The sequence below is a fragment of the Podarcis pityusensis genome (assembly GCF_964106645.2).
Source record: "Podarcis pityusensis genome assembly, chromosome: 4".
In the NCBI taxonomy this organism is placed as follows: Eukaryota; Metazoa; Chordata; class Lepidosauria; order Squamata; family Lacertidae; genus Podarcis; species Podarcis pityusensis.
This window is the reverse complement of record NC_138027.1, coordinates 14,227,449-14,253,247: the sequence shown is the minus strand read 5'-3', so window position 1 is coordinate 14,253,247 and position 25,799 is coordinate 14,227,449. Positions and strand designations below refer to the sequence as shown.

The following is a 25,799-nucleotide window of genomic DNA, read 5'->3' as shown; positions in this document are numbered from 1 at the left end:
ATGGCACAGCGGTGTGACCTTCTGTTTATTTTGTAGCAGCGTGTAATGATTGAACATGGCCTGTTTAAGTAGAGTTCAGTATGAGTAAATAAATGGCTGAGTAGTCAAGGAATTGGTCCTATAATATTGTTGCAGGAATTTATGTATGGGGGGGGTTGCCCCTCCAGCAGATATCATGCACATGCAGCCCACTACCAAAACCAGCACAATCACTTTCGTGACCTTTGTGATTTGTCCCCACAAAACACTCCATCACAGTTTCTTCCTATCTATTCAAAGGGCCTTTGCTGCATGATACTAAATGTAACAATTCACTGATAAATCTATCTATGTACTGGCTCACTGGGAAAACTTCAGGAATTCATATAGACATGTGAGCTCAGCTGCTCAGCAGCCCCTCTGCCTGAGTGATAATCCCTGGCATCCTGATACCTGAGTGCCAGACAGGTAGCCATTCCAGAAATAACAGATAAAGACAAAAGGGTGTGATTAACTTGGCTGGGAAACAGGGAAATGTAAATATCTCTTTTGTTCCACTTGATGGGTGTTTGGTGGAGGGCAAGGAGAACCATGGGGCAGGGTCCAGGATGCTCAGATTACTGCCACCAGACCTCCCCTCTCATGATGTAACCGTGATGTATGAGTGATGTAGTTTGGGGGGGGTGGCGCTGTGGGTTAAACCACAGAGCCTAGGACTTGCCAATCAGAAGGTTGGTGGTTCGAATCCCCACAACGGGGTGAGCTCCCGTTGCTCAGTCCCTGTTCCTGCCAACCTAGCAGTTCAAAAGCACATCAAAGTGCAAGTAGATAAATAGGTACCGCTCCGGCGGGAAGGTAAACGGCGTTTCTATGCGCTGCTCTGGTTCGCCAGAAGCGGCTTAGTCATGCTGGCCACATGACCCAAAAGCTGTACGCCGGGTCCCTTGGCCATTAAAGCGAGATGAGCGCCACAACCCCAGAGTCGGTCACGACTGGACCTAATGGTCAGGGGTCCCTTTACCTTTAACATGGGGATTAGCAGCTAATAAAAGTTTGGGAGCTCTTTTGTTCGGGGCTTCCATCTTGTTCCACCTTGTGGCAGGTGGGAGTCCTGTCGCGACAGTCTTCAATAAAGCCCAAGCCTACTGGCTGCTGTTTTGCTCTATTATTCCTGGCCGGTGTCCTTGTTTTTTGTCCAAGGGAGCCCTCAGATTTCTCTGTTAACAGTATGCTATTCAGGGGTAGGCAACCTAAGTCCCAGGGGCCAGATGCGACCTAATCACCTTCTCAATCCGGCCCATGGACGGTCTGGGAATCAGCATGTTTTTACATGAGTAGAATGTGTCCTTTTATTTAAAATGCATCTCTGGGTTATTTGTGGGGCATAGGAATTCGTTCATTCCCCCCCCCCCAAAAAAAATATATAGTCCGGACCACCACAGGATCTGAGGGACGGTGGACCAGCCCACGGCTGAAAAAGGTTGCTGACCCCTGTGCTATCTGTATAAGTTTATGAAGATTTGAAAGGAACCAGCATTTGTCTTCGTTTTGTGCTCTTTTTATCTTCTCTCTCTATTTCTTTTTTTAGAAGCTACTTTGCACCTTTTTGAATCCCATTTGCCCAGCTGCACAAAAACTTATTACACACTCATTTTTTGTGTGTGTGTGATGTCACACAAAATGTTTCCAGCTGCACCTCAGATTAACCCTGTGTGTAATGTGGTTTAGCAAACGAAATTGGATGTGTTTATCTCTAACTAAAACTTAAAAGCCCCCGTTTGCAGAGGGTGGGTTTTGTTTGAACTGGATTGCTTGGGTCTACAGGCAGCTCCAGTTTGGGTCAAATTTGGTTTTATTGGAAGCGCTTGTCTTAATAACATCAGTGCTGATTGGAGAACATTGTTCAGCCCTCTCAGGATGTTGGCTGCTTTGTCTGAAGTGCAGACTATAATAATAATAATAATAATAATAATAATAATAATAATAATAATAATAATTTATTATTTATACCCCGCCCATCTGGCTGGGTTTCCCCAGCCACTCTGGGCGGCTTCCAAAAGAATATTAAAATACTATGATACATCAAACATTAAAAGCTTCCCTAAACAGGGCTGCCTTCAGATGTCTTCTAAAAGTCTGGTAGTTGTTGTTCTCTTTGACATCTGGTGGGAGGGCGTTCCACAGGGAGGGCGCCACTACCGAGAAGGCCCTCTGCCTGGTTCCCTGTAACTTGGCTTCTCGCAGTGAGGGAACCGCCAGAAGGCCCTCGGTGCTGGACCTCAGTGTCCGGGTAGAACGATGGAGGTGGAGACGCTCCTTCAGGTATACTGGACCGAGGCCGTTTAGGGCTTTAAAGGTCAGCACCAACACTTTGAATTGTGCTCGGAAACGTACTGGGAGCCAATGTAGGTCTTTCAAGACCGGTGTTATATGGTCTCGGCGGCTGTTCCCAGTCACCAGTCTGGCTGCTGCATTCTGGATTAGTTGTAGTTTCCGGGTCACCTTCAAAGGTAGCCCCACGTAGAGCGCATTGCAGTAGTCCAAGCGGGAGATAACCAGAGCATGCACCACTCTGGCGAGGCAGTCCGCGGGCAGATAGGGTCTCAACCTACGTACCAGATGGAGCTGGTACACAGCTGCCCTGGACACGGATTTAACCTGTGCCTCCATGGACAGCTGTGAGTCCAAAATGACTCCCAGGCTGCGCACCTGGTCCTTCAGGGGCACGGTTACCCCATTCAGGACCAGGGAATCCCCCACACCTGCCCGCCTCCTGTCCCCCAGAAACAGTACTTCTGTCTTGTCAGGATTCAACCTCAATCTGTTTGCCGCCATCCATCCTCCAACCGCCTCCAGACACTCACACAGGACCTTCACCGCCTTCACTGGTTCTGATTTGAAAGAGAGGTAGAGCTGGGTATCATCCGCATACTGATGAACACCCAGTCCAAACCCCCTGATGATCTCTCCCAGCGGCTTCATATAGATATTAAAAAGCATGGGGGAGAGGACAGAACCCTGAGGCACCCCACAAGTGAGAGCCCAAGGGCCTGAACACTCATCCCCCCCACCACTTTCTGAACACGGCCCAGGAGGAAGGAGCGGAACCACTGTATGACAGTGCCCCCAGCTCCCAGCCCCTCTAGACGGTCCAGAAGGATGCTATGGTCGATGGTATCAAACGCCGCTGAGAGATCCAGCAGAACTAGGAAACAGCTCTCACCTTTGTCCCTAGCCCGCCGGAGATCATCAACCAGTGCGACCAAGGCAGTTTCAGTCCCGTGATGAGGCCTGAATCCCGATTGGAAGGGATCCAAATGGTCCGCTTCTTCCAGGCGTGCCTGGAGTTGTTCAGCAACCACTCGCTCAATCACCTTGCCCAAGAATGGAAGATTTGAGACTGGGCGATAGTTGGCCATCGTGGCCGCATCTAAAGATGGTTTTTTAAGAAGCGGTTTAATAACCGCCTCTTTCAGCGGGTCTGGGAAGGCTCCCTCACGGAGGGAAGCATTCACCACCGCACGAAGCCCATCGCCCAGCCCTTCCCGGCTAGCTTTTATAAGCCAGGATGGGCAAGGATCAAGGAGACAGGTGGTTGGTTTCACTCGTCCAAGCAGCCTGTCCACATCCTCGGAGGTAACAGATTGGAATTGATCCCACACAATTTGACTAGACAGGACTCTAGCACTCCCCCGCCCCGGCCCTGCTCCCACGGTGGCGTCTACCTCTTCCCGAATCTGAGCGACTTTATCTGCAAAAAACTTTGCAAAATCATTGCAGGAGATCATGTGGCCCGTATTGGACTAAGAAGTAGATAGAAAATGGTCAAAAGGGGAATGGTGATTTGCTGAAGGGAACTGTGTTTTTTCTTTATTTATATTTTACATCAGCACTTCTCTACATTAGTCATGGTCACAAGGTCAGAAAGTTTATGCCTGAAAGAGTGAACAATGCAGTTTGCCTTCCTCCTGACCCTCACATGATTGAAGACAGTATTTTTTTAAATTTAGGTTTTATGTCTTACAACTTTAAGCAGCAGAAATGGAAATATTAATTGGGCCTGAATTCTACATTTTTAATTATGCGTACTGTAAAAGAAAAATACTTACCACAGTTTTATTAAAAATAATACTTATTGGACCAGAATTCCACATTTTTAATTATATGTTTAAAAGAAAATACTGACATATCGCAATCTCATTAAAAAAGAAAGTCAAGGTGGTGCACAACAATTTATATATGAGCAAAGGCACGTCGAAAATTAAAATCACAAGTCCCCAGCTGATAATTAATTCATTGCCTCGTCACATTAAAAAGTTTTTGGCAAATTGTTAAATGTTGTTGTAGAAGATGCCTGCTGCATCTATATTGGAAGAGCATGAAACTGGATGATGCAATAATCATGTCCAAAGTCCTGAATCGCTTAAAAAAAATATGGTTTGCTTCACACAGCCGTTTGAATACATTTATTTTCTTAAATTTATACATGGCTTATCTTCCATCATGGAACTGAATGTCGTTTGATCAGTTCTGCTGCCGCAGGCCCACTCCTTCAGGAACCCTTTTTGGCGCGGTATAAATGCCACCAATCAGTCAATGAATCCCATCCAGGTACTGGCCAGACCCAGAGCTGCTTGTTTTGGATGCTCTTGTATGGATGCTTTAGCTGAGATTCCTGCTTTGCGGGGGGGTTGGGCTAGATGACCCTTGGGTCCCTTCCAACACTAAGATTCTATGATCTTCAGCAAAATAGATGCATTACGTGCCTTCAGACCATGCCTTGAGATTGTATGCCTCTGAGCCCATTCATAAAGGTGAGCATGTCAGACCAGAACAAAGGACATGGATTCAAATCCTTCCCTGGCTTTGAACCTCACGGGGTCCAGACAGTTTTTCAACCTAATAATCTTCACAGGGTGGGTTGTATGGATAAAATGAAGGTGGAGAAAGATCTGTCTGTGTTGTCCTGAATGATTTGGAGGAAGAACAGCCAAGCAATGTGATATTTATTTATTTCATAAAATTTATTCACGGCTTGATTTTCTACTTTAAACTTCAAAGTGGTTTACAAAGCATAGATGGAAATAAAGATTGTTACCACCTCTGCTTGATTCCTATGCTGGGCACAGAGAAAGGACATGACTGTTCATCACTTCTGACACCCCTGCTCACTAGCCTTGCTTACCGGACCAGTATATAATTGCAGGGCTGTGTTACTGTTGCATTTGTGCATTGGCCAGCTTGCTTCTTCAGCCTGGTTCTCTCCCCCATCCCCAAATTGGTGAAAATTCTCTTTGCTGCTTCTCTCCAGGGGCTGTGGAGAAAAAAGTTGTCGTTAACCTTCAGAAACTCGATGTTGCTCAGGACGATGAAGGGAACTTTGGCTTCTTCACGATAATTTACAACCAAGGCTTCGAGGTTGTGCTGAACAACTACAAGTGGTTTGCATTTTTTAAGGTAATGTAGCTTCCAAATAATAATAATAACTAATAATAATAATAAAAATAAAACCTCTGCACCATTTTCCTCCAGAATATGTTGGGATTAAAGGGATCTTCCAAACTTTGAAATTCTTGTTGGCAAAATAATTTGGAAGGAGTATAATCTGTGCTTTTTTTCTGGGGGTACTCAAGAGTGCGCAGTATCTGCAGCTATTTTTCTAGAAGAAAAGCGCTGTATAATATATGATGTCTCCATAAGGTAAAACGTAAATGTCCCCTGGACAGTTTGGTCCAGTCAAAGGCGACCATGGGGTGTGGTGTTCATCTCACTTTTGGGGCCGAGGAAGTCACTGTTTGTCCACAGACAGCTTTCCGGGTCATGTGGCCAGCAGGACTAAACCACTTCTGGTGCAACAGAACACTGTGACAGAAACCAGAGCGCACGAAAATGCCATTTACCTTCCCACCATAGCGGTACCTATTTATCTACTTGCACTGGTGTGCTTTCGAACTGTTAGGTAGGCTGGAGCTGGGACAGAGCAATGGGAGCTCATCCCATCACGGGGATTCGAATTACTGACCTTCCGTTTGGCAAGCCCAAGAGGCTCGGTAGTTTAGACCATGGTGCCACCCATGTCTCTGTACAGCCTATTTGAAGAGTGAGCAGAGGAGCAGTTCTGGATTGGACAAAGCTCTCACATTGAACACATGCTTAGATTCTGAAACTTGTCATATTTTTCACTAAGCTTTGTTGGTCTGTCTTTGGAAGCCAAGAAAGCTGGCAATTGGCTGCAGACCTTCAACTCTCTGTCGAAATGCCTGTTTGCTCCTTGCCGTTTCCAGGAGAACTTTAAAACAGGCTTCTGAGTAAGGAATCTCCTGGTGCAAAGGTCTTGTTTACAGGCCTGCCTGTGCCTGCCGCAGAAGCTTTTGGATGGGTCTGGAATTCAGTTTCATCAGAATCGCTCGATAATGGTGGGAGAGGTGGGTTGCAGGTGTGAAGGTCAAACTGGTCCAAAACACAGCCTTGACTCTTCCGGCCAAAGGTTGCCATTGCCCCATGATGTCGCAGGACAGTGGGCATTTATGCAGACTAGGGGTGGCTTGCTTGGTGAGACCCTTCTAGGAACATGCAAGACAATGGGGTTTGTTCTCCTAAATGGTAGAGCTTGTGGATGCCTGTTAGTTGACCGTGCTACATCAGAAGGGATCTTGCATGCTCTTTTGAACAATAGCAAAAAAAACCAACACCCTGTGCATAAAAAAACTCCTGTGTTTGGGAGCTCTTGGAACAGCCTTCCCCAACCTGAGGCCTTCCAGATGTTGTAGGAGACCAACGCCCATCAGCCCCAGCAAACCAGGCCCAGTGGCCAAGGATTATGGGACTATGGCCCTCCAGATGTTGCTGCATTGCAGACGGTTGTCTTAGAACATGCATGCAAATTTCCTCTCATACCATTTGTTCATTCAATGTAGTGTTGTCTACTTTGAGTGACAGCAAGGTTTCAAGCAGAGTCTTTCTAGCTGGAAATGCCTGGGATTGAACCTGGTATTTGCTGGGCAGTGCACTCATTCTTTCCCTCTGCTACAGCATTTCCAAGATCCCTGGCAAAATTGAGCAGAGAGGAACGAGCGGCGGCGAGTTCCCTTTGAATGTATTCTACAAACCACTTGTGGTGGGAAACTTAAACGTGGGGCTTTGTGGAAGTTGAAAATGGTCATCACCTGGAGTCTGTGTATGCAATAATAATACTATTATTTCATTTACAAATAAATCACTTCCCATAAGGGCATCACCGAAGTGATCTGCAATGTATCTAAGACGGATACGGATTTTTTTTTAAAAAAAAGTTAAAACAATTGCGTATAGAAGAACAATTGTTATAAATAGTCCCGCATTGCAGGGGGTTGAACTAGATCACCCTCATGGTCCCTTCCAAGTCTACAAAATCTGATTCTGTGATCTAAGAACAAGGTAAAAAACAACAACACGTAAAATCAATTCAAATCCCAGATTTATTTAAAAAATAGAGATTTTTGAAGGCTTGCTGAAAGAACAGGCAACAAAGAAGGACTTCCAAAGGTTAGGTGCCACCATACTAAAGGCCGGATTCTGACCTTGTGTAGGATGGCAACTGCGGGATGCCCTCGTCTGCATAAGCAGTGATTGGTTGGGTACATAGGGGGTGAGATTAATATATGGCATTCAGTGACTGTGTACACACACACATATATGACTATATAGAGGTCTAGTTTTTTGAAGCATGGTAGATAAGAAAATTGAGGTTGGTTGTTTCTGAGTTGGTGTGGAACGTAAGCAGATTTCTGTTAAAAGCAAAGCTGAATTGCTGAGCAGATGGCATTGAAAGAGCTCCATCCCTATCTTGCTTTGGGTGCCAACCATTGTTTGTAGAGACCTAATGAGAAGAGTGTTGGTTGAAAGAGGTGACTCTGTAGACTGCATACACTTCACTGCCAGTTGGACAAGTCTTTGTGATATCTGTAGTGCCTCCATGGGGTGTGGGGCTAAGTCCCATTTCATGCATTAAATCATAACAGTGCCAAGCATTTAATGCACTGTCATACCACCTCAAACCATGATGGCTTGCCCAAAAGAATGATGGGATCTGTAGAGTGCTGAGATTTTAGAAGATGCCTCCTTCCCCTCGCAGAGCTACAAGTCTCAAAGCTCCCCTGGGAAAGAGAGGTTGGTTGTTAAGCCACTTTGAGAATCGTAGCTCTGGGAGGAGTCTCCCAACATCTGCTTTGTAGAGCATCTATTTATGCAGAAGATCGCAAGCATCTCCGGGGAAGACTGGTCTGAAACCCTGGAGAACCTCTGCAAGTCATTGTAGGCAATACTGAACTACATGGTTCAATGGTCTCACTCTATAAGGCATATCAAAGGTCTGGAAACCAAGCCTTATGAGGAGCGGTTGAAGGAGCTGGGTATGTTTAGCCTGGAAAAGAGGAGACTGAGAGGAGATACGATAGCCATCTTCAAATCACTCAAGGGCTGTCACATGGAAGAAGAAGAAGAAGAGTTTGGATTTGATATCCCGCCTTTCACTCCCCTTCAGGAGTCTCAAAGCGGCTAACATTCTCCTTTCCCTTCCTCCCCCACAACAAACACTCTGTGAGGTGAGTGGGGCTGAGAGACTTCAGAGAAGTGTGACTAGCCCAAGGTCACCCAGCAGCTGCATGTGGAGGAGCGGGGAAGCGAACCCGGTTCACCAGATTGCCAGTCTATTGCTCTTAACCACTACACCACACTGGCTCTCTTCACACTGGAAGAGGAAACAAGCTTGTTTCCTCTTACTTCAGATGGTAGGACCCAAACCAATGGCTTCAAGTTACCAGAAAGGAGATTCCGACTAAATATTAAGAAGAACTTTCTGACAGTAAGAGCTGTTGAACTCCCTTGAAAGGTGATGGACTCTCCTTTCTTGGAGGTTTATAAGCAGAGGTTTGGATGGCCATCTGTCCTGGATGCTTTAGCTGAGATTCCTGCATTGCAAGGGGGTTGGACTAGATGACCCTCGGGATCCCTTCCAACTCTGCCATTCTATGCTAAGGGCCGGATCAACATTGCTGAGAAGCTAAGCCACAAATTTTCCTACACCCCTTCTAAACACACACAAACACCAGGTGCCCTTCCTGGCTTTTTCTTTTTTTTCTTTTTTAAGAAGCAGCCACTACATGAAGTTTTCATGCTTCAGGTTATCAGGGGGGGGAAAGGCCGCTTAAAACCGCCAAGGCTCATCGTTTCACGACGCCTGGGACCAGCAGGCAAGGAAAAGAGCCGGCGGCAAAAGAAGAAAGAAGCTGTTGTGTTTTGTGTTATTGCTTTGGAGGTACACGAAGTTTCCGGGATGCCATTCCAAATTCATCAAGATCGACGGCAGGCAGCTCAGCGGAGCTTCAGGGCAAAGGAACTTGGAACGTTTTAGCACCGCAGAGCCTACAGTCCCTGCCGGCATCGTGCCAAGGAGGCAAATTTCACCCTTTCTGCAAAGCATAAAGCAACAGAGGTCTAAAGTGCGTCCCTCGTGTCAAGGAAACAAAGCTGCAGGCAAAACCAAAAATATAGGAAGCATATGGTGGCTGGTGGGGTATCTAAATCTGGGCAAATGCATCTTCCCTGAGCAGAAAAACTTGGCTTGCTTCTCAGCCAGGTTGATCCGGCCCTTATCACAAAATTGTAGGGTTGGGAGGGACCCAGAGGCACACTGAAATGTAGGCATCACAGCTCTGTAATCACCTAGTCCAGAAGGTCACTGGGCTTTTGGGGCCAGTGGACGCATTCGTAAGCCAGAAACTCTTATGGGCAACACCCCTCTATTTTATTGCTTAGAACAGAATAGAATCAATACTGTTACTTCTCTTAATCTGGACACAATACATCTGTTGATGCACCCTAGAATAGCCTTGGCTTTTGTTTTTTGCTGCTGTATCCCATTGTTGACTCATGTTCAGCTTGTGGTCCAGTAAGACCCCTAGATATTTTTCGCATGTGCTACTTCTTTCAAACTTAATTTCCATGGGAAGTTGGATTACAGGGAGGAGATGTTTCTTTAAAGACTTTTCACCCCACCTTGCCTCCCAGGAGCTTCAATGCAAGGGTACATGATTATTCCACCTCTACATTTTATGTGGCTTAGGGCCCTCGTATTTAGGGGACCACCTCTCCTGGTATGCCCTGCAGAGGACCTTAAGGTCCATGAATAATCATAGTTTAGAGGTCCCAGGCCCCAAGGAAGTCAGATTATCCTCCACCAGGGCCAGGGCCTTCTCAGTGATGGCTCCGACCTGGTGGAATGCTCTGTCCCATGAGACCAGGGCCCTGCGGGATTTAACTTCCTTCCGCAGGGCCTGTAAGACAGAGCTATTCTGCCTGGCTTTCAATTTGAACTTAGCATGATCTTTTATTCCCCTTCCTTCCCTCCCCCTCCCCTTTTTGTGAAGATTACCCGCTCTGGGATCCCACAGCTGGTTCTCCCCTGGTCTCCTCGCTGGCCCAAGTGGGACTAATTTAGCCAGCTAGCCCTAACGTTTATTGGATGGATTTTCCCCCTAAATTGATTTTTGAATTCTGAATTTATTGTTATTCACATTTTATACTGTATTTTATCCTGTTTTTTGTTGCATCAATTAAGTGTTTTAAATTTGTTGTTAGCCGCCCTGAGCCCGGTTTTCTGAACCGGGAAGGGTGGGATATAAATAAAAAATTATTATTATTATTATCCTCAGAACAACCCTGTGAGGTCAGTTAGCCTGAGAGGCAGTGACTGGCCAAAGGAGCTCCACAGAAGGCAAGGCATTTCCAGGCTGCGTGGGTGCTTTTCCCTGGTTCGGTAGCTCAGCAAAGGGCCAAAGGCAGTGTTAGAAATTAGTCAGGCGTGTTTGGTAACTGGTGCTGGTCAAGTTGTGACCATGTGGATGCCGGGTTGGAGACCGGAGAAAGCAAAATGTCACTTAAAGGATCTGAATTTTTTTCCTTGAAGCTTGAATTTGTTTTACTTGATGTTTTATTTGTTGTGTACCACTTCGAGAGTTGTTCTTTAAAATATAAAGTGTTGTAGAAATGGAATTACGGTAATCGCCACCATCATCCCCATTGCAAAATGGGCAGAATCTGACCAGCATCCCTTTCGCTTCCCTTCCCAGTATAAAAAGGATGGCTTAAACGTAACCAGTTACTGCCACGAGACCTTACCTGGGTGGGTCCATGATGTGTTGGGCCGGAACTGGGCATGCTTCACCGCGCAAAAGATCTCCCCTTCAGCCTCCGGTGTTCGTGTAAATCAGCTGCCTTTGAAATCCACTGGAAGGTGAGTGGAAACAAATGCCATTTTGTTTGGTTAATTGTATGCTCTGATACGAAGACAGGAGTGCCTGGCGTGCTCTGGTCCATGGGGTCATGAAGAATCAGACACAACTAAACAACAACAACATGCTCTGATACAGGCTCCGTCATAGAGCCAGACAGAGATAACTGAAGCAAGGCCCCCTGAACTGTTTTTATCCCAGCTGATCATTCTAACAACTCTTGACTTTGTGAAATAGTACCTGAGCCTTTTGGTGGTTACCTCCTCCCTCCCCATACATTTTCCTTTTGTGTTATGTCAAGACAAGGACTGTCTACTGGTCTTGAAAACAAATAAGTACTGACGGCCAGTTGATTCAGAAGACTGCAGGCTCATCCTGCTGGCTCTCCTTCAGAGACTGGTAGTGTTTATTTTTGCACTGACATGGGAGACATGGGACCAATGTTTTGGCTCAGTGTGATGCAGCTTCATAGGTTTCCATAGGTCCATAATGAGAGAGTTTGTATGTATGTTACATCCCAAAACCGTACAATCTGTGTACGCAAGTAACTGAGCTGTACACATATGTTCAATGAGTGTATAGTCAGTGTGCACAACACTTAAGCTGTACAAATCAACCTGTGAACAATGACTTAGGCATGTGTAGAGACATGTTCAGTGCAACTATAGTCATCAGAATCCACAGATCTTTTGAGGCATCCTCTGGTTCATGTGTGGTACCTGTTTTGACCCTCTGATCATAGGGAACTAGAATTCTGGTATTCATGCTTAAAACCCAGTCAGTATTCAGACTTAAAGGGGCAGGTGGGGCTCATTGGCTTGGGAAGGTAGCCTTGCAGGGACATCTTTGGGAGAAGAAAAGGCTTCCTCAACCTCAGCCCTCCAGATGTTTTTGAAACTACAATTCCCATCATCCCTGACCACTGGTCCTGCTAGCTAGGGATCATGGGAGTTGTAGGCCAAAAACATCTGAAGGGTCGAGGAAGCCTGGAGTAAACCCTACAGAAATCCAGAATGGAGTCCCTAAGATTGTTGGGTGGCGCCTTCTAAGCCTCCTTCTGGCAACTCCTGCAGCCAAGCTGGTGCCAAACGTCTTGCTCTGCTTTCCTTTGGACCACATCATTGAGGCTGAGAGGGCAGGGTCTTGCCATCTGGGCAGCCCAAGACCTCCATCCACACTGCCCAGGCTTGTGTTTCAGAGAGGTCATTTCAGTGCTGCCAGCACAGCAGTTTGGCTTCACCCCACAAGGTGCACTCCATTGTCTCTTGAGGCAGACAGATGCCAGAACAACAACAACATTCATACTTCATATCTGAAACGTTGTGGCTCTTCTAGGTAAGTCACTGCAAAGTCCAGTTAAGGTGTACCTGTATTTGTACAGTTTATTTTTCTGCCACTTAGAACAGCAGTTCCCAAACCTTTTCTTCCAGAAACCTCTTGGAAATTGCTGGAGTTCTTGTAGGACCACTTAATGATTTTTCTGCCCATTTTAATGTACTCTGCTGGATGTTGGATGATTTTTAATTATACCTTGACTGCTCTGTTTACTTCCTGTATGTTGCATTTTATTGCATTACAATAAAATAAAATACAGTATAACAAATAAAAGTACAATTAAAAATCAATATGAATTGTTCATGTAATAGCTGTGCCGTCCCCCATCTTCAACCACGAAGCCACAGACCTGTCAGGGATCACCTGAATGATGCTCATTGAGCACTGTTTGGAAACACTTGGCTTCGAGAGTTGTTCGATTAAGTTTTTTTATAAGTCTTTAAATAAAATGAGTGTAAACCAGTTAATTCTTGTTCCTTGTTGCTATTAAAACATAGACTGTGAGCAGTGCCGGATTTACGTATAAGCTAAACAAGGGACGCGGGTGGCGCTGTGGTCTAAACCACAGAGCCTAGGGCTTGCTGATCAGAAGGTCAGCGGTTCGAATCCCCGCGACGGGGTGAGCTCCTGTTGCTCAATCCCGGCTCCTGCCAACCTAGCAGTTCGAAAGCACATCAAAGTGCAAGTAGATAAATAGGTACCGCTCCAGCGGGAAGGTAAACGGCATTTCCATGACCTGCTCTGGTTCGCCAGAAGCCACTTAGTCATGCTGGCCACATGACCCAGAAGCTGTACGCCGGCTCCCTCGGTCAATAAAGCGAGATGAGCGCCGCAACCCCAGAGTCGTCCACGACTGGACCTAATGGTCAGGGGTCCCTTTACCTTTAAGCAAGCTATAGCTTAGGGCCCCACTCTCTTGCCCCCCCCCAAAGGGGGGAAAACCTGGATGTACATTTCCAAGATATAAGATAAAAAACAAATAAAATAAAACCTACATACAGCAACAGTGTTTTGTGTTGTGTAGGCTCCCATGATGTAAGTAATGGGCCCCGCCTGCTAGCCTGCTCCCTAAAATATCACTGGTTTGCTCATTTCTGTATATTGGGTGCCTGCATTCTGCATGGACTGATTGCTTGGCAACATGTGCAAATGACTTTAGGTCCATAAATTACCATATAGCATATATTCAACACAAAATAGCAACAATTTGTTGTTGACAAAGGACACCTGGACATATAAAGGGCCCCATTAGCTTCAGTAGCTTAGGGCCTCATCAAACCTAAATCCGGCGCTGACTGTGAGGCAGAGATTTCAACTTTAAATGCCCGCCTGTGAAGCACTATGATTGCTGGTGGCATTGTCTTAATAACAAAGGGTCTCTTGTCTTGTGGAAGAGTTTCATGAGGGGTTGCGTTGGGCTGTTTTCTTAATAAACTACTGGGACTTAAGCAGATTCTAGCCTTCGCAAGGCTCCCTCGCCTAACGCGTTGTTTGTGTCTCGACCGCAGATCTCTGCAGAAGTTCTACGTGAACAACTACGACTTCGTAGGAGCAATCAACGCCATTCAGAAATCGTGGAAAGCAGTAGCCTACAAGGAATATGAAGGCCTCACCCTAGAAGATTTGGCTCGGAGAGCAGGCGGGTTAAATCCCAGAATTCCAAGGTAAAGGGGTCGTGACATTCTGGCCTAGTCGTCACCAAGGGACCATAAACCTGTGGCTGGCTTGTGCTGCTTAAAAGGGTTGGTGGTGCTGAACACACCTCCGTTCATCGTCCTGTGTGTGCGCATACATGTATGGAGAGCGAGAAGGAGAGAGTTTTACAACTCGTGTCTCCAGCTCCTACTGCTTTCACAAACTGTGTGTAAAGGCAGTGGTCCTTCCATGGGAAAGCTGTGCTATCTTTGAATGAGAATCGTTCTTCACACAGCACATAGTTTAAACTATAGTGGTACCTCAGGTTAAGAACTTAATTCATTCTGGAGGTCCGTTCTTAACCTGAAACTGTTCTTAACCTGAAGCACCACTTTAGCTAATGGGGCTTCCCGCTGCCGCCGCCACGCAATTTCTGTTCTCATCCTGAAGCAAAGTTATTAACCCGAGGTACTATTTCTGGGTTAGCGGAGTCTGTAACCTGAAGCGTCTGTAACTGGAGGTACCACTGTAGGGGATTCTCTCCCACAAGGGGCAGGGATGGCTGCCAGCATGGGTGGCTTCCAAAGAGATCTGGAGGGCCTCATTAGTTCCTAGACCTGAGATTCCCCGCCTTTTCCTTTTATAAATAAATTCAAAAGGGGGGTAAATACAAAAAACAGAATCCCAACTTAGCCTCCCCACTGCCATCCAAGGACGGAGCAGTCTTTTTAAGTTTGCCAAAGTCCAGTCTTTGATTTTGGCGCTTGCTATTCTTCAGAGTTATCAGTAAAGTATTTTACAGAACGATGCATATTTAAACAAAATCATCTTCATCATTTGTAGTATTCAGTGCATGTGATCTCTTTTGTTAATCTTTCTGATGCATCAATCGGACATACATTCCATTTCCAACAAGAAATGCACACATCGTTTCCAATTCTGTGCCGCTCATAGAAGCACTGCTACTAAAAGGAAAGTAATTAGTTATTCAGGTTGCCCTTCTTTTAAAATGGTTAACAATCCCAAACTTGGGGTATATTCTACGTGTTAGCCTATAGTATAGCTTATTTCTGTAAATACCCACTGCCAGAAGGGCTGTACATGCTCACACTTCCACCACATGTGAAGTGTTGTACCTTTTCCATAGATGAACACTCTGCTGCTTGTAGGAAGACATGCAGGAAGGCTGTGTGGACATTGCAGCTCTCGGATGGTGTTCCAATTCTTCCTCTTGTCAAATAATAGGGATTCCAATATGAAGTATTTGGATTTTATTTCTTTATAGGCCAAAACCTGCCCCTCTGACTGCTGAACTAATGAAACAAGTTTCCAACCTGCCTGAATCTTGGGACTGGAGGAACGTGAATGGTGTTAACTACGTCAGCCCAGTGCGAAACCAGGGTAGGATATGTTCCTTTCATACCTTTTGTTACTGAAATAACCAACAAGGTGTTCTAGAAAAGTCAAATACACAACTTGGATGTACACAGCCTACAGCCAGTTCTTTTGAGAGAGATGGGTGCAAGTCAGGGACATTGCAACGTGGGATGCTGTCATCCATCGTGAGAACAACTAAAGAGTTGAACTCATTCACATCATAAAGTGTATTAGCCACTTGACTGCGGCATTGCCCAGAAACCTTGCCTCACCTTTTGCCATGACCATAGATCAGATGTGGGGAACATAAGCATTTTCTGCTCCCATTTTGGTTTTCAGCAGCCTCCTGGTTGAAGCCGGAAGGCTGGAGTTTGCTCTTGTGGGTCCCACCCCGGTTTCAGTGTTGGGTTATGAATTGGCCCAGTCTGACACGCCGCCAGCCTTTGGGTTTCACTCAACTTAATATTGGATGCTTGTTAACAGTGGAACTGAACCTCATTAACAGATTACTTTCCTAATTGTTTCTGACAGCAAATTATCACTCCGCTTTTAGCCAGTGATCCCTTGAATTGTCTTACGCCACTTTCAGGTCTTATTGTTGATCAAAGTCATAGTTCTAGGTGGGGGGGGGGGTTTAGTGGTGATAATTACACCACCGGGTAGGTATGTCATAAATCCCTCCCTTCTTCCATCAGTGTCAGTCTTGAAGGTGGCTAAATGCGGCTGGCTTGGGCCTAACCGCGTCAGCTGATGTGCTCGAAGCAGGCCTAAGAACGTGACAGAAATGAAAATGATGAGGAAAAGGATTTTGTGGTTTTTGGGTGTGGGTGGAAATTACATCACTTTCCTGGGCAGTGAGAAGTGGTGTTACGTGCCTCTTTGCTACAAGAAACCCAAGACTATGTTCTGGGAGAATTAGCTTTCAGCTTCTTTCCGGAAACCTTGAACTCTGAATTCCCACTGGCTCCTTTTTGCTTTCTTTCTCACTTATTTACAGCAGGGATGGGGAAACTCTGGTCCAGGCCTCCTTGTTTGTCCCTCCCACTGCATTTTGGCCAAACCATGTGCAATTGGTCAGTGTGCTTGGCTGTCAACCAGAAGGTTGGTGGTTCGAGTCCCAGGGAAGGCTGTGGGCAGAGTTCAGGGGGTTGGCTGGGCCAAAAGGACTTTCTGGAGCACCAAATACCTGCCAATCAGCGAGACGGGGAAGCGCACTGGTGTCCGAACGATCAGCTGGCTGGCTGTGCATCAGAAGATGGGTCTTGGGGTTGCATCGCTTGTCATCTTTGTGATGTCAGGTGATTGACAGAATGGCAATCCCACCCACCTGTCATATTTGTTGTTTTTTATAGTAATATTTATTAGCATTTTCATTTTCAAAAAACACCATAGTTTTTACATTTCTTATCATCACCTGTATTTTGACTCTCTTGAGTCGTCAAATTCCACCCATCCCTCCAAACTGGCTTTCTAACTTCCAGTCATAACTTCATCTGCATTTTTATTCTGTCTACATACCTTTCTTTTTACTTTCATATTCTTTATAATTGTAAATCAGCTTTTACTTTTAACCAGCAAACCTTTAAGTCAGTCCTGTTAGTGTTGTTTAATGTTTACAATCATATTTCAAATATGTAATAAATTACTCCAGTTTTTTTCAAACTGTTGGTCTCGCTGGTCTCAGATTTTCCTGGACAGTTTTGTCAGTTCTACGTATTCAATCATCTTATTTTGCCATTCTTTTCTACTGTCGAAATTTCTTGCCCTTCCATATTTGACCTGTGAGGCAATAGGGGAGATAAGGATCTGGCCAGATCTACTTTCCATCCTCTCCCTGTGATTTGGAGTATTCTGCTTCTCAGGCAATTATAATAACAATAATATAATAAATTTTTATTTAGAAAACCGGGCTCAGGGCGGCTAACAACAAATTTAAAACACTTAATTGATGCTACCAAAAAACAGCGTAAAATACGGTATAAAACTTGAATAATAATAAAATCAAAAATCAATTTAGGGGGGAAATCCATCCAATAAACGTTAGATGATCACCAGGGCTAGCTGGCTAAATTAGTCCTATTTGGGCCAGCAAGGAGACCAGGGGAGAATTAGCTGTGGGATCCCAGAGCGGGTAATCTTCATAAAAAGGGAAGGGAAGGAAGGGGAATAAAAGATCAGGCTAAGTTCAAATTGAAAGCCAGGCGGAATAGCTCTGTCTTACAGGCCCTGTGGAAGGAAGTTAAATCCTGCAGGGCCCTGGTCTCATGGGACAGAGCATTCCACCAGGTTGGCGTCATCACTGAGAAGGCCCTGGCCCTGGTGGAGGATAGTCTGACTTCCTTAGGGCCTGGGACCTCTAAACTATGATTATTCATGGACCTTAAGGTCCTCTGCGGGGCATACCAGGAGAGGCAGTCCTGTAAATACGAGGGCCCTTAGCAGCGCACTTCATTTTGGAAAGAGAAAGAGAGGCCCTGCTCTCGGGCGTACAAACTAAAAGGACAAGACTTTCAAGGGAGTAGAGGCAAAATCGAGAGAGAAAGATGGTGCCTTCCAAGCCAGGAGGGGGAAGCAGTGTCTCTGCAGCTCCTCTGGTCGATGGATGGGGCCTGAGTGGTCTTCCCTCACTGCTTCAAAGTTCTTCCTGGGAGTCAGGGTTGCAGCCCCTCAGTAGTCACAAGGTCCCCTCACAGAGGCCAGAGCATGCTTCTTTTCATCTCTGCAATCCCTTCTATGAGCAGAACTTGCAGCCAGAGCCAGGCAATACCTGGGACTGGTTTGCTGTGTTGCAACAGAGACCTTGCTTTTGGAAACTGCTTCCCCTAAATGGATATTCAGGCCTGGAGGATCTGCTGACCCTGAAACTGTTTAGAAAGAGAATAGACTTCCTGAACCATCAGTTTCGAAAAGAGTCCTTTCTGCCTTTTAACGAGTCTTTAATGGCTTTTAGTGATTTTTTATTTGGCTGCAGAGCGAGTGGCCTCTAATGCAATTTAAACCAGGTTGCGATTTAATTTGTGGGGAACAGCGAAAACCGGTGCTTTTAGAAAATTAACTTGAGGTTGCCACTGCTAACTCTTGCCATTGTTGTTGTTGTTTATACTCTTAACTGTCAATATTGCCTAGCTGGTAAATGAATGTGCCACCATCCTGAATAACTAATTTATCTTGCTGCTAATGAGGAAAAATACACCATGGAAGGTTTGTGTATTTCTGCAAGATGGGCTCTTGCAACTTCACCTGCATTCACACAGCAGTTCATTTTCTGTTTATTTCTGCATTGTATTTTACAATGTAAAAGCCGTTGTAAAACTAATGGAATATTGTGTGTGTTTAGCGCTCATTTTTATGTTATTTGAGTCCAAACAAAATATATCTGTTTGCAGCCCTTTTAACCCAGGAAGCTTGGGGGTATAACAGCATACAGTTCTTTCCTGCTATTTTCATGTGGGAATCTTGCTGGAGTAACAAAGTTATCCAGTGGCGTTCAATTTTGTGCCACACCATACCCACTGGTGTGCATGAAATTTAGTGTGACATGCTTGTATATTGGGCAGAAAGCCATAGTTCTGTAATGCAGCTGGTAAAAGTAAAGGGACCCCTGACCGTTAGGTCCAGTTGCGGACGACTCTGGGGTTGTGGTGCTCATCTTGCTTTATTGGCCGAGGGAGCCGGCGTACAGCTTCCAGGTCATGTGGCCAGCATGACTAAGCCACTTCTGGCGAACCAGAGCAGCTCACAGAAATGGTGTCTACCTTCCCACCGGAGTGGTACCTATTTATCTGCTTGCACTTTGACGTGCTTTCAAACTGCTAGGTTGGCAGGAGCAGGGACCGAGCAACGGGAGCTCACCCCGTCACGGGGATTCGAACCGCCGACCTTCTGATCGGCAAGCCCTGGGCTCTGTGGTTTAACCCACAGCGCCACCCACGTCCCTAATGCAGCAGGTACTGAAGTGTAAAAGGAACAAAAGCCACTAGCAATTATGATCAGGAAAACTAGCGGGATGGGATGGGAGGGGGAAATAAAGCTTAGAATCATCAGAACTTCCAACCCAACCGTTTGCTCAGTGCAGGATCTGCAATGCAGGATGACACATCAGCATTCCTTGTGTTGCAAAAACAGAAACTTTAAGCAAAAACAGGCAACACATGACTAATAATGTTCTAACTATTATTTCACAATTCTTAAACAGAGAACATATGATGGAGATACAAATAATAAAATAAATCAATATTGTATGAACAAAATTGAAGAAGGTAGTCAATCAATATCACTGAGGCCAAACAGGCCTTTCAATAGTCCCAATCCTGTAATCATGCGATAATAGAAGCTCCAAGCTCAGCAATTCTTAACAGAGAATATGTAATGGAATCACAGAAAATAAAAGTCTATCACTGATGCACGAATAAAATTAGACAATATAGTCCATCAGTATTGAAAGAGGCAAACAAGCCTTCCAGCAGTCACAATCCTGTACCCATGCGATGATGGATGTTCCAGAAATGTGGTACAGTTTTGATAGTAGTTCTTCATCAGTGTATGAGTGGTCCTAACAGGTACCTCAAGTAGCATAAGATCAGCACTCACTAAGAAGTGTAGAAAGCTGATCCTTTTATAAATAAATACCAAAAGGGGGGAAATACAAAAACAAAACCCCAACTTAGCCTCCCCCCTGCCAGCCAAGGATACATCAGTCTTTTTAAGTCTGTCAAAGTCCAGTCTTTGATTTTGGCGGTTCCACCCAACCCTTTGCTCAGGATGCCACAACAGCATCCCTGAAAAATGCTATCTAGCCCCTGCAGAAATGGTCCCACAAAGGAGAACCCAGGCCAACGCCACTCACTAGTCCTTCTTCACACCCTCCTTTTGTATTTTTCCCAGGCTGGGACATGTCCACAAACTCTTTAAATGCCTTTTGCCTCTCTGGCGGGTGCGTGTGAGCAGAAGCTAGCTTGCCCCCCCCCAAAAAGCTAACATTTACATTCATTGCTCTGCCTTTTTGCTTCCCTGGATGGAGGATAGTTTTGTTTTTGTGTAGAAACTGGCCTGCTGTGCAGATGTGACTTTTTTGGCTCCACCCCCTTTTGCCTCTTGCCCCGCCCCCACCAGCATGTGGCCCCCAGAAGCTTGCCCAGGAGGGAAAATGGCCCTCTGGCTGCAGAAGTTCCCCACTCCCTAATTGAGGTCCATTGGTCCATTTAGGCTAGGATGGAGATGGTGGATCGCCTTCACTTCTGGGATGTGTGAGAAATTAAATCATGGCGTTCCATCCATTGTCAGCTGAACGGAGTGATATAAAAGACTTGTTGGAAAACAAAACCCCTAGATGGTTGTCACCCTTGGAGGCTAAGGCATTGAAGAAACTCAATATGGAGGCCGAATGGCCAAAGTATTGGGAAATCTTGGAACAAGATGGAGATAAATTGAAATTACAGAGTCATGAGAAACTGAAACCTAAAGTACGAGACTGGCTCCATTATTATCAAATAATGGAGGTCTACAAACAAGATAGGAAAATTGGCTTCCAGGTGGAGAAATCAAAATTAGAAACTGAATTGTTAGAACCCAATACCAAGAATTTATCAAGAATGTATAATTTGCTGCTGAAATGGAATACACAAGATGAAATAGTTAAATCGGCTATGATTAAGTGGGCACAGGACATTGGTCATAACATTATGTTTGCTGACTGGGAATGGTTGTGGAACACCGGTATAAAATTTACGGCATGTAATGCCTTAAAGGAAAATATTATGAAAATGATCTATAGGTGGTACATGACCCCAGTCAAGCTAGCAAAAATTTATCATTTGCCTGATAATAAGTGTTGGAAGTGTAAAGAAACTGAAGGTACTTTCTATCACCTTTGGTGGACGTGCCCGAAGATTAAGGCTTTCTGGGAAATGATATATAACGAAATGAAAAAGGTACTTAAATGTACTTTCCCGAAGAAACCAGAGGCCTTTCTCTTGGGCATTGTCGGCCAATTGGTGTCAAAGAAAGATAGAATCTTTTTTATGTATGCTACGACAGCAGCAAGAATACTCATCGCAAAGTATTGGAAGACACAAGACCTACCCACTCTGGAAGAATGGCAGATGAAAGTGATGGACTATATGACACTGGCTGAGATGACTGGCAGAATCCGCGATCAGGGGAAGGAGACGGCGGAAGAAGAATGGAAGAAATTTAAAATCTACCTTAAGGACTATTATAAACTTGATGAATGTTAGAATGTCGAGGTTTTGAGAAAGAAAGGGTTACAGCGATATAAGATTAGACTGAAGGAAAGATTAAGAAGACATATGTTTGACAGAACTATTTAGAAGTTGCTGGAAAATTTTGGACATTGGGATGCAGAAAGGGGAGGTATGGGGGAGTCCGAGAAAGAAGGTTTAGGGGAAAAAAAGGTCATGAAACTATACGTGTTTGTATGTCTTTTTATATGTTTGTATTGTTTTAAAAATTTTGTAAAACCAATAAAAATTTATATATATAAAAAAAAATAATAATTGTGGAGTCCTGGGAATATTAGGATGGAAGACTGGCTCTAACTGGCTCTCTCGTTCTCCTCAGCATCCTGCGGCAGTTGCTACGCCTTTGCTTCCATGGGCATGCTTGAATCCAGGATTCGTATCCTCACCAACAATTCGCAGACTCCGACGCTCAGTCCCCAGCAGGTTGTTTCCTGCAGCCAGTACTCTCAAGGTAAACGACATGGCAGCACTGTATTCATTCACTGTAACCTGGACCCAAGAGCCTACCGATCTTGGCTTTCCCCATTTGTGCTGAAGAACATCTTCCTCACCATCTAACCCAGCAACAGAGGCTCTGTGGGACTTCTCCCCTCTGTGGCTCAGGGCAAGGGTTGTAGCTCAGCGGTAGAGCAACTCTTTTGCATGCAGAAGGTCCCAAGTTCGATCCCTTGCATCTCCAGGTAGGACTAGGAATGTTGCCTGCCCTAAAACCCTAGAGAGCTGCTGCCAAAAACCAGCATAGGCATAGAAATGAATTTCATCTGTTTCAGCCATAGGAGGTAGTGAGGTTTGGCAGAAGCTGAACTGCAGCAGAATGGAGATAGCACTGATTGTGTTCCCCGCAGGGCTCCCCACACTGCGGATAGCAGCCTGCCGCCCGGCGGGCAGGGCGCGCTGAAGCAGAGCGCCCCGTGCGCCAGGCAGACATCGGCCAGCCCCACAAGCTCGGGAGACAGCAGGGGGGCGCAGCGCCGCCATCCCGCTGTTCCTCAACCTGGTTCGGTTTCCCCGACCTGGTTTTGGGGGGGAAATAAAGGGGGGGAATTTCCTTTATTTCCCCCCCAAAAAAACTAGGTGCGTCCTATGGGACGGAGAGTCCTGTGGGACGAAAAATACGGTAAGTACTTAACCCGGGGTACCACTGTATTTGGGCAAGACAGAAAGCGGAATGAGCCATGAGAACAGAGCATAGAAATTGGGACAAACACTAGGGCTGGACGATATATTGTCTAAAACTGGATTAAGTCCGTAACATAATATTGGTTTCATAATTTTTGACCTGACAAAATACTGCAAATTGTGATATATGTGTGTGTTCTATGCAGAAATCACAACGTGGGAAAAATTGTGAAGCCAACCAATGTCTCTACATAGTCCCATCCTTATTTCAGACATTGTGGCATATAGTCGTACCTCGGCTCCCGAACGCCTTGGGAGTTCAATGTTCTGGCTCCCAAATGATCGAAAAACAGAAGTGAGTGTTCCAGTTTTCCAACATTCTTTTGGAAGCTGAACATCCGACAGAGCTTCCGCGGCTTCCGATTGGCTGCAGGAGCTTCCTGCAGCCAATCAGAAGCCACACTTTGGTTTTTGAACGTCGAACAGACTTCCAGAACGGATTTCATTTGACTTCCAAGATACGACTCTATTGTGGTGTTTAGCTGGTGATATACCAAGATGTTGAAAACCAGCGATCGCCCAACCCTAGTGAACACATACATATTCTCAAAGCTTGATTGGCAATGAAGGAGAACCCCCGCCCCTGGACAAATTGTGTGATTAACCATCTGGGTTATTTCCTTGTTTCTTTCAGGCTGCGATGGAGGATTTCCTTACCTCATTGGTGGCAAATACGCTCAGGATTTTGGTGTGGTTGAGGAGGACTGTTTCCCTTACACAGCCACAGATTCGCCCTGCACTTTTAAGAGCAAGTGCTACCACTACTATGCCACCAACTACCACTATGTTGGCGGCTTTTACGGAGGGTGCAACGCAGCGCTGATGGAACTTGAACTTCTTGCGCACGGGCCTATGGCTGTTGCCTTTGAAGTGTATAGTGACTTCCTGCATTACGAAGGGGGGATCTACCACCACACGGGCCTGAGGGATCCTTTCAACCCTTTCGAGCTGACCAACCATGCTGTCTTGCTCGTCGGCTACGGCAGTGACCCAGCCACCAGCGAGAAGTTCTGGATAGTGAAGAACAGCTGGGGAGAGAGCTGGGGCGAGGGGGGTTATTTCAGGATCCGTAGAGGCACTGACGAATGTGCGATAGAGAGCATCGCCGTGGCCGCCACGCCTATCCCCAAAATGTAGCCGTGGTACTTTTCGGCCGATACCTTCCCAGGAAGCAATGGTGACCGTCCTAAAACAAAAACAAAAACAAATCATGGTGCGCTTCACAGCAGTGTGCTTTGGCAGCTTAAGAAAATGAGCTTTAATGAAAAACATTCAGGCGTGGGGAATTGAAATTGAGCTTGCATCCCTCAAAGGATGCTAAATGAGGGCCATTAAGGCGTCGTGGATGGAGCAAGCTGGTGCCTTCCAGATGTTTTGGACTACAATTCCCATCATCCCTGGTCATGGACCATGCCGGCTGGGAGTTGTAGTGCAAAATATCTGGAGGGAACCAGCTTGGGCAAGACTAGACCCAAGACCAGGTGGGATTCAAGTAGCTGATCAGTCGCAAAGTTTGCTCGGTGGCCTTTGTGAGCCACTGACTCCATTTTGCATTTATCACTAAAACTCAGCAGCCGTTTTGTGTGCGTGGCTGGATAGCAAGGATTGGGAACCATGGTTTGGAGCAGGCTTGCAAACCCATGGTTTGGCATGGTGTCGGCGCTAGGGATGTGGGAGAACTGCTGTTACAAGTGTTCCATCTTTGGAAGCCACTATATCATGAAGGAGAAGCGCTGAGCACATGGGAAATGGAAAGCAGACATGCAGAATGATGACTTAGTGGTACATTTGGAAGATTAAACCATGGTTTGAACGGAGCTTAACTTTTAGCCCTGGGATTGGGGAAACCTGTGGCCCTCCAGATATTGTTAGACTTCCATCAGCCCCAGCCAGTCCGGTCAATGGTCAGAGATTATAGGAGTTTAACATCAGGAGGACCACAGATTCCCATCTCTTTTAGCCTTACTTTAACCGAGTTGTTTTGGGTAAAATGGGATGATTCCCTGTGTCTTGCCATCGAGGAAAGATAGGATACAAAGAAGAGCAAGTCTGAGGTTTACAATCTCCAATAAGTACAATATGCAATAGCTGAAGACATTTGACACATTTTTTCCCATCATTTTCTCCTCTAAATTGGACAATCTTTCTGTACTTGCCCTCTGCCGGAAATACTTTTTCACCTCTGTAATTTTATTTTGTGTTTTAAATTACTGTGCCTTACGGGGGAAATGAAGAAATGTGTAAGTAGAAGATGATGCGATTTGTACTACATTTACAATATGATTGCACTGTGATTTTTATTCTTTTTTGAAAAAGGGAATCTCTCCATCTATTCTTTGTATAGCAAAGAAGACAAACCTGGTGCGTGACCTCTCCTGAATGTCGGTGTTCATCTGACATTCATTTTTAATGATGCCCTTTTATTCTGCATGTGGCTTGCTTCGTTTTATGGTTCTCAGTTTTGTACGTGATTCTGAAATAAAGGGAAGCCCTCCTCCTGTCTCTGTGGCAGTTCTTTTGGCCCAAGCTGTCTTGCTACCTCTCTCGAATCCTAATGGGAAGCAGGAGAGACCTGAGTCCTCCATCAGGTTTTGGTGAAGTCCACTGCAGTCCCATGTATATGAGGATAGCCTTGCTAGATCAGACTAGAGTTACATCTAGTTTAGCTTTCTGGTGCTGGGGAGGAGCCTCGGGGGGAAATTTGCAAACAAAGAGTGAAGAAGAGTGAAGAACAGTGTGACGCGGCAGCTAAAAAAGCCAATGC

The 25,799-nt window shown here is 45.5% G+C and overlaps 1 protein-coding gene across 1 annotated transcript in view; it reads left to right on the top strand.

Moving 5' to 3' along the window:
- CTSC (cathepsin C) overlaps nucleotides 1-25,535 on the top strand; it is a 29,511-nt gene extending 3,976 nt beyond the window's left edge. Inside the window, exons 2-7 of the mRNA XM_081002218.1 lie at nucleotides 5,291-5,436; nucleotides 11,088-11,251; nucleotides 14,093-14,248; nucleotides 15,505-15,620; nucleotides 22,176-22,307; nucleotides 23,670-25,535. Of these exons, the coding sequence (XP_080858344.1) occupies nucleotides 5,291-5,436; nucleotides 11,088-11,251; nucleotides 14,093-14,248; nucleotides 15,505-15,620; nucleotides 22,176-22,307; nucleotides 23,670-24,172 (1,217 nt within the window). The 3' untranslated portion in view covers nucleotides 24,173-25,535. The remainder of the gene's footprint in view (nucleotides 1-5,290; nucleotides 5,437-11,087; nucleotides 11,252-14,092; nucleotides 14,249-15,504; nucleotides 15,621-22,175; nucleotides 22,308-23,669) is intronic.
- Nucleotides 25,536-25,799: the final 264 nt, after the last annotated feature.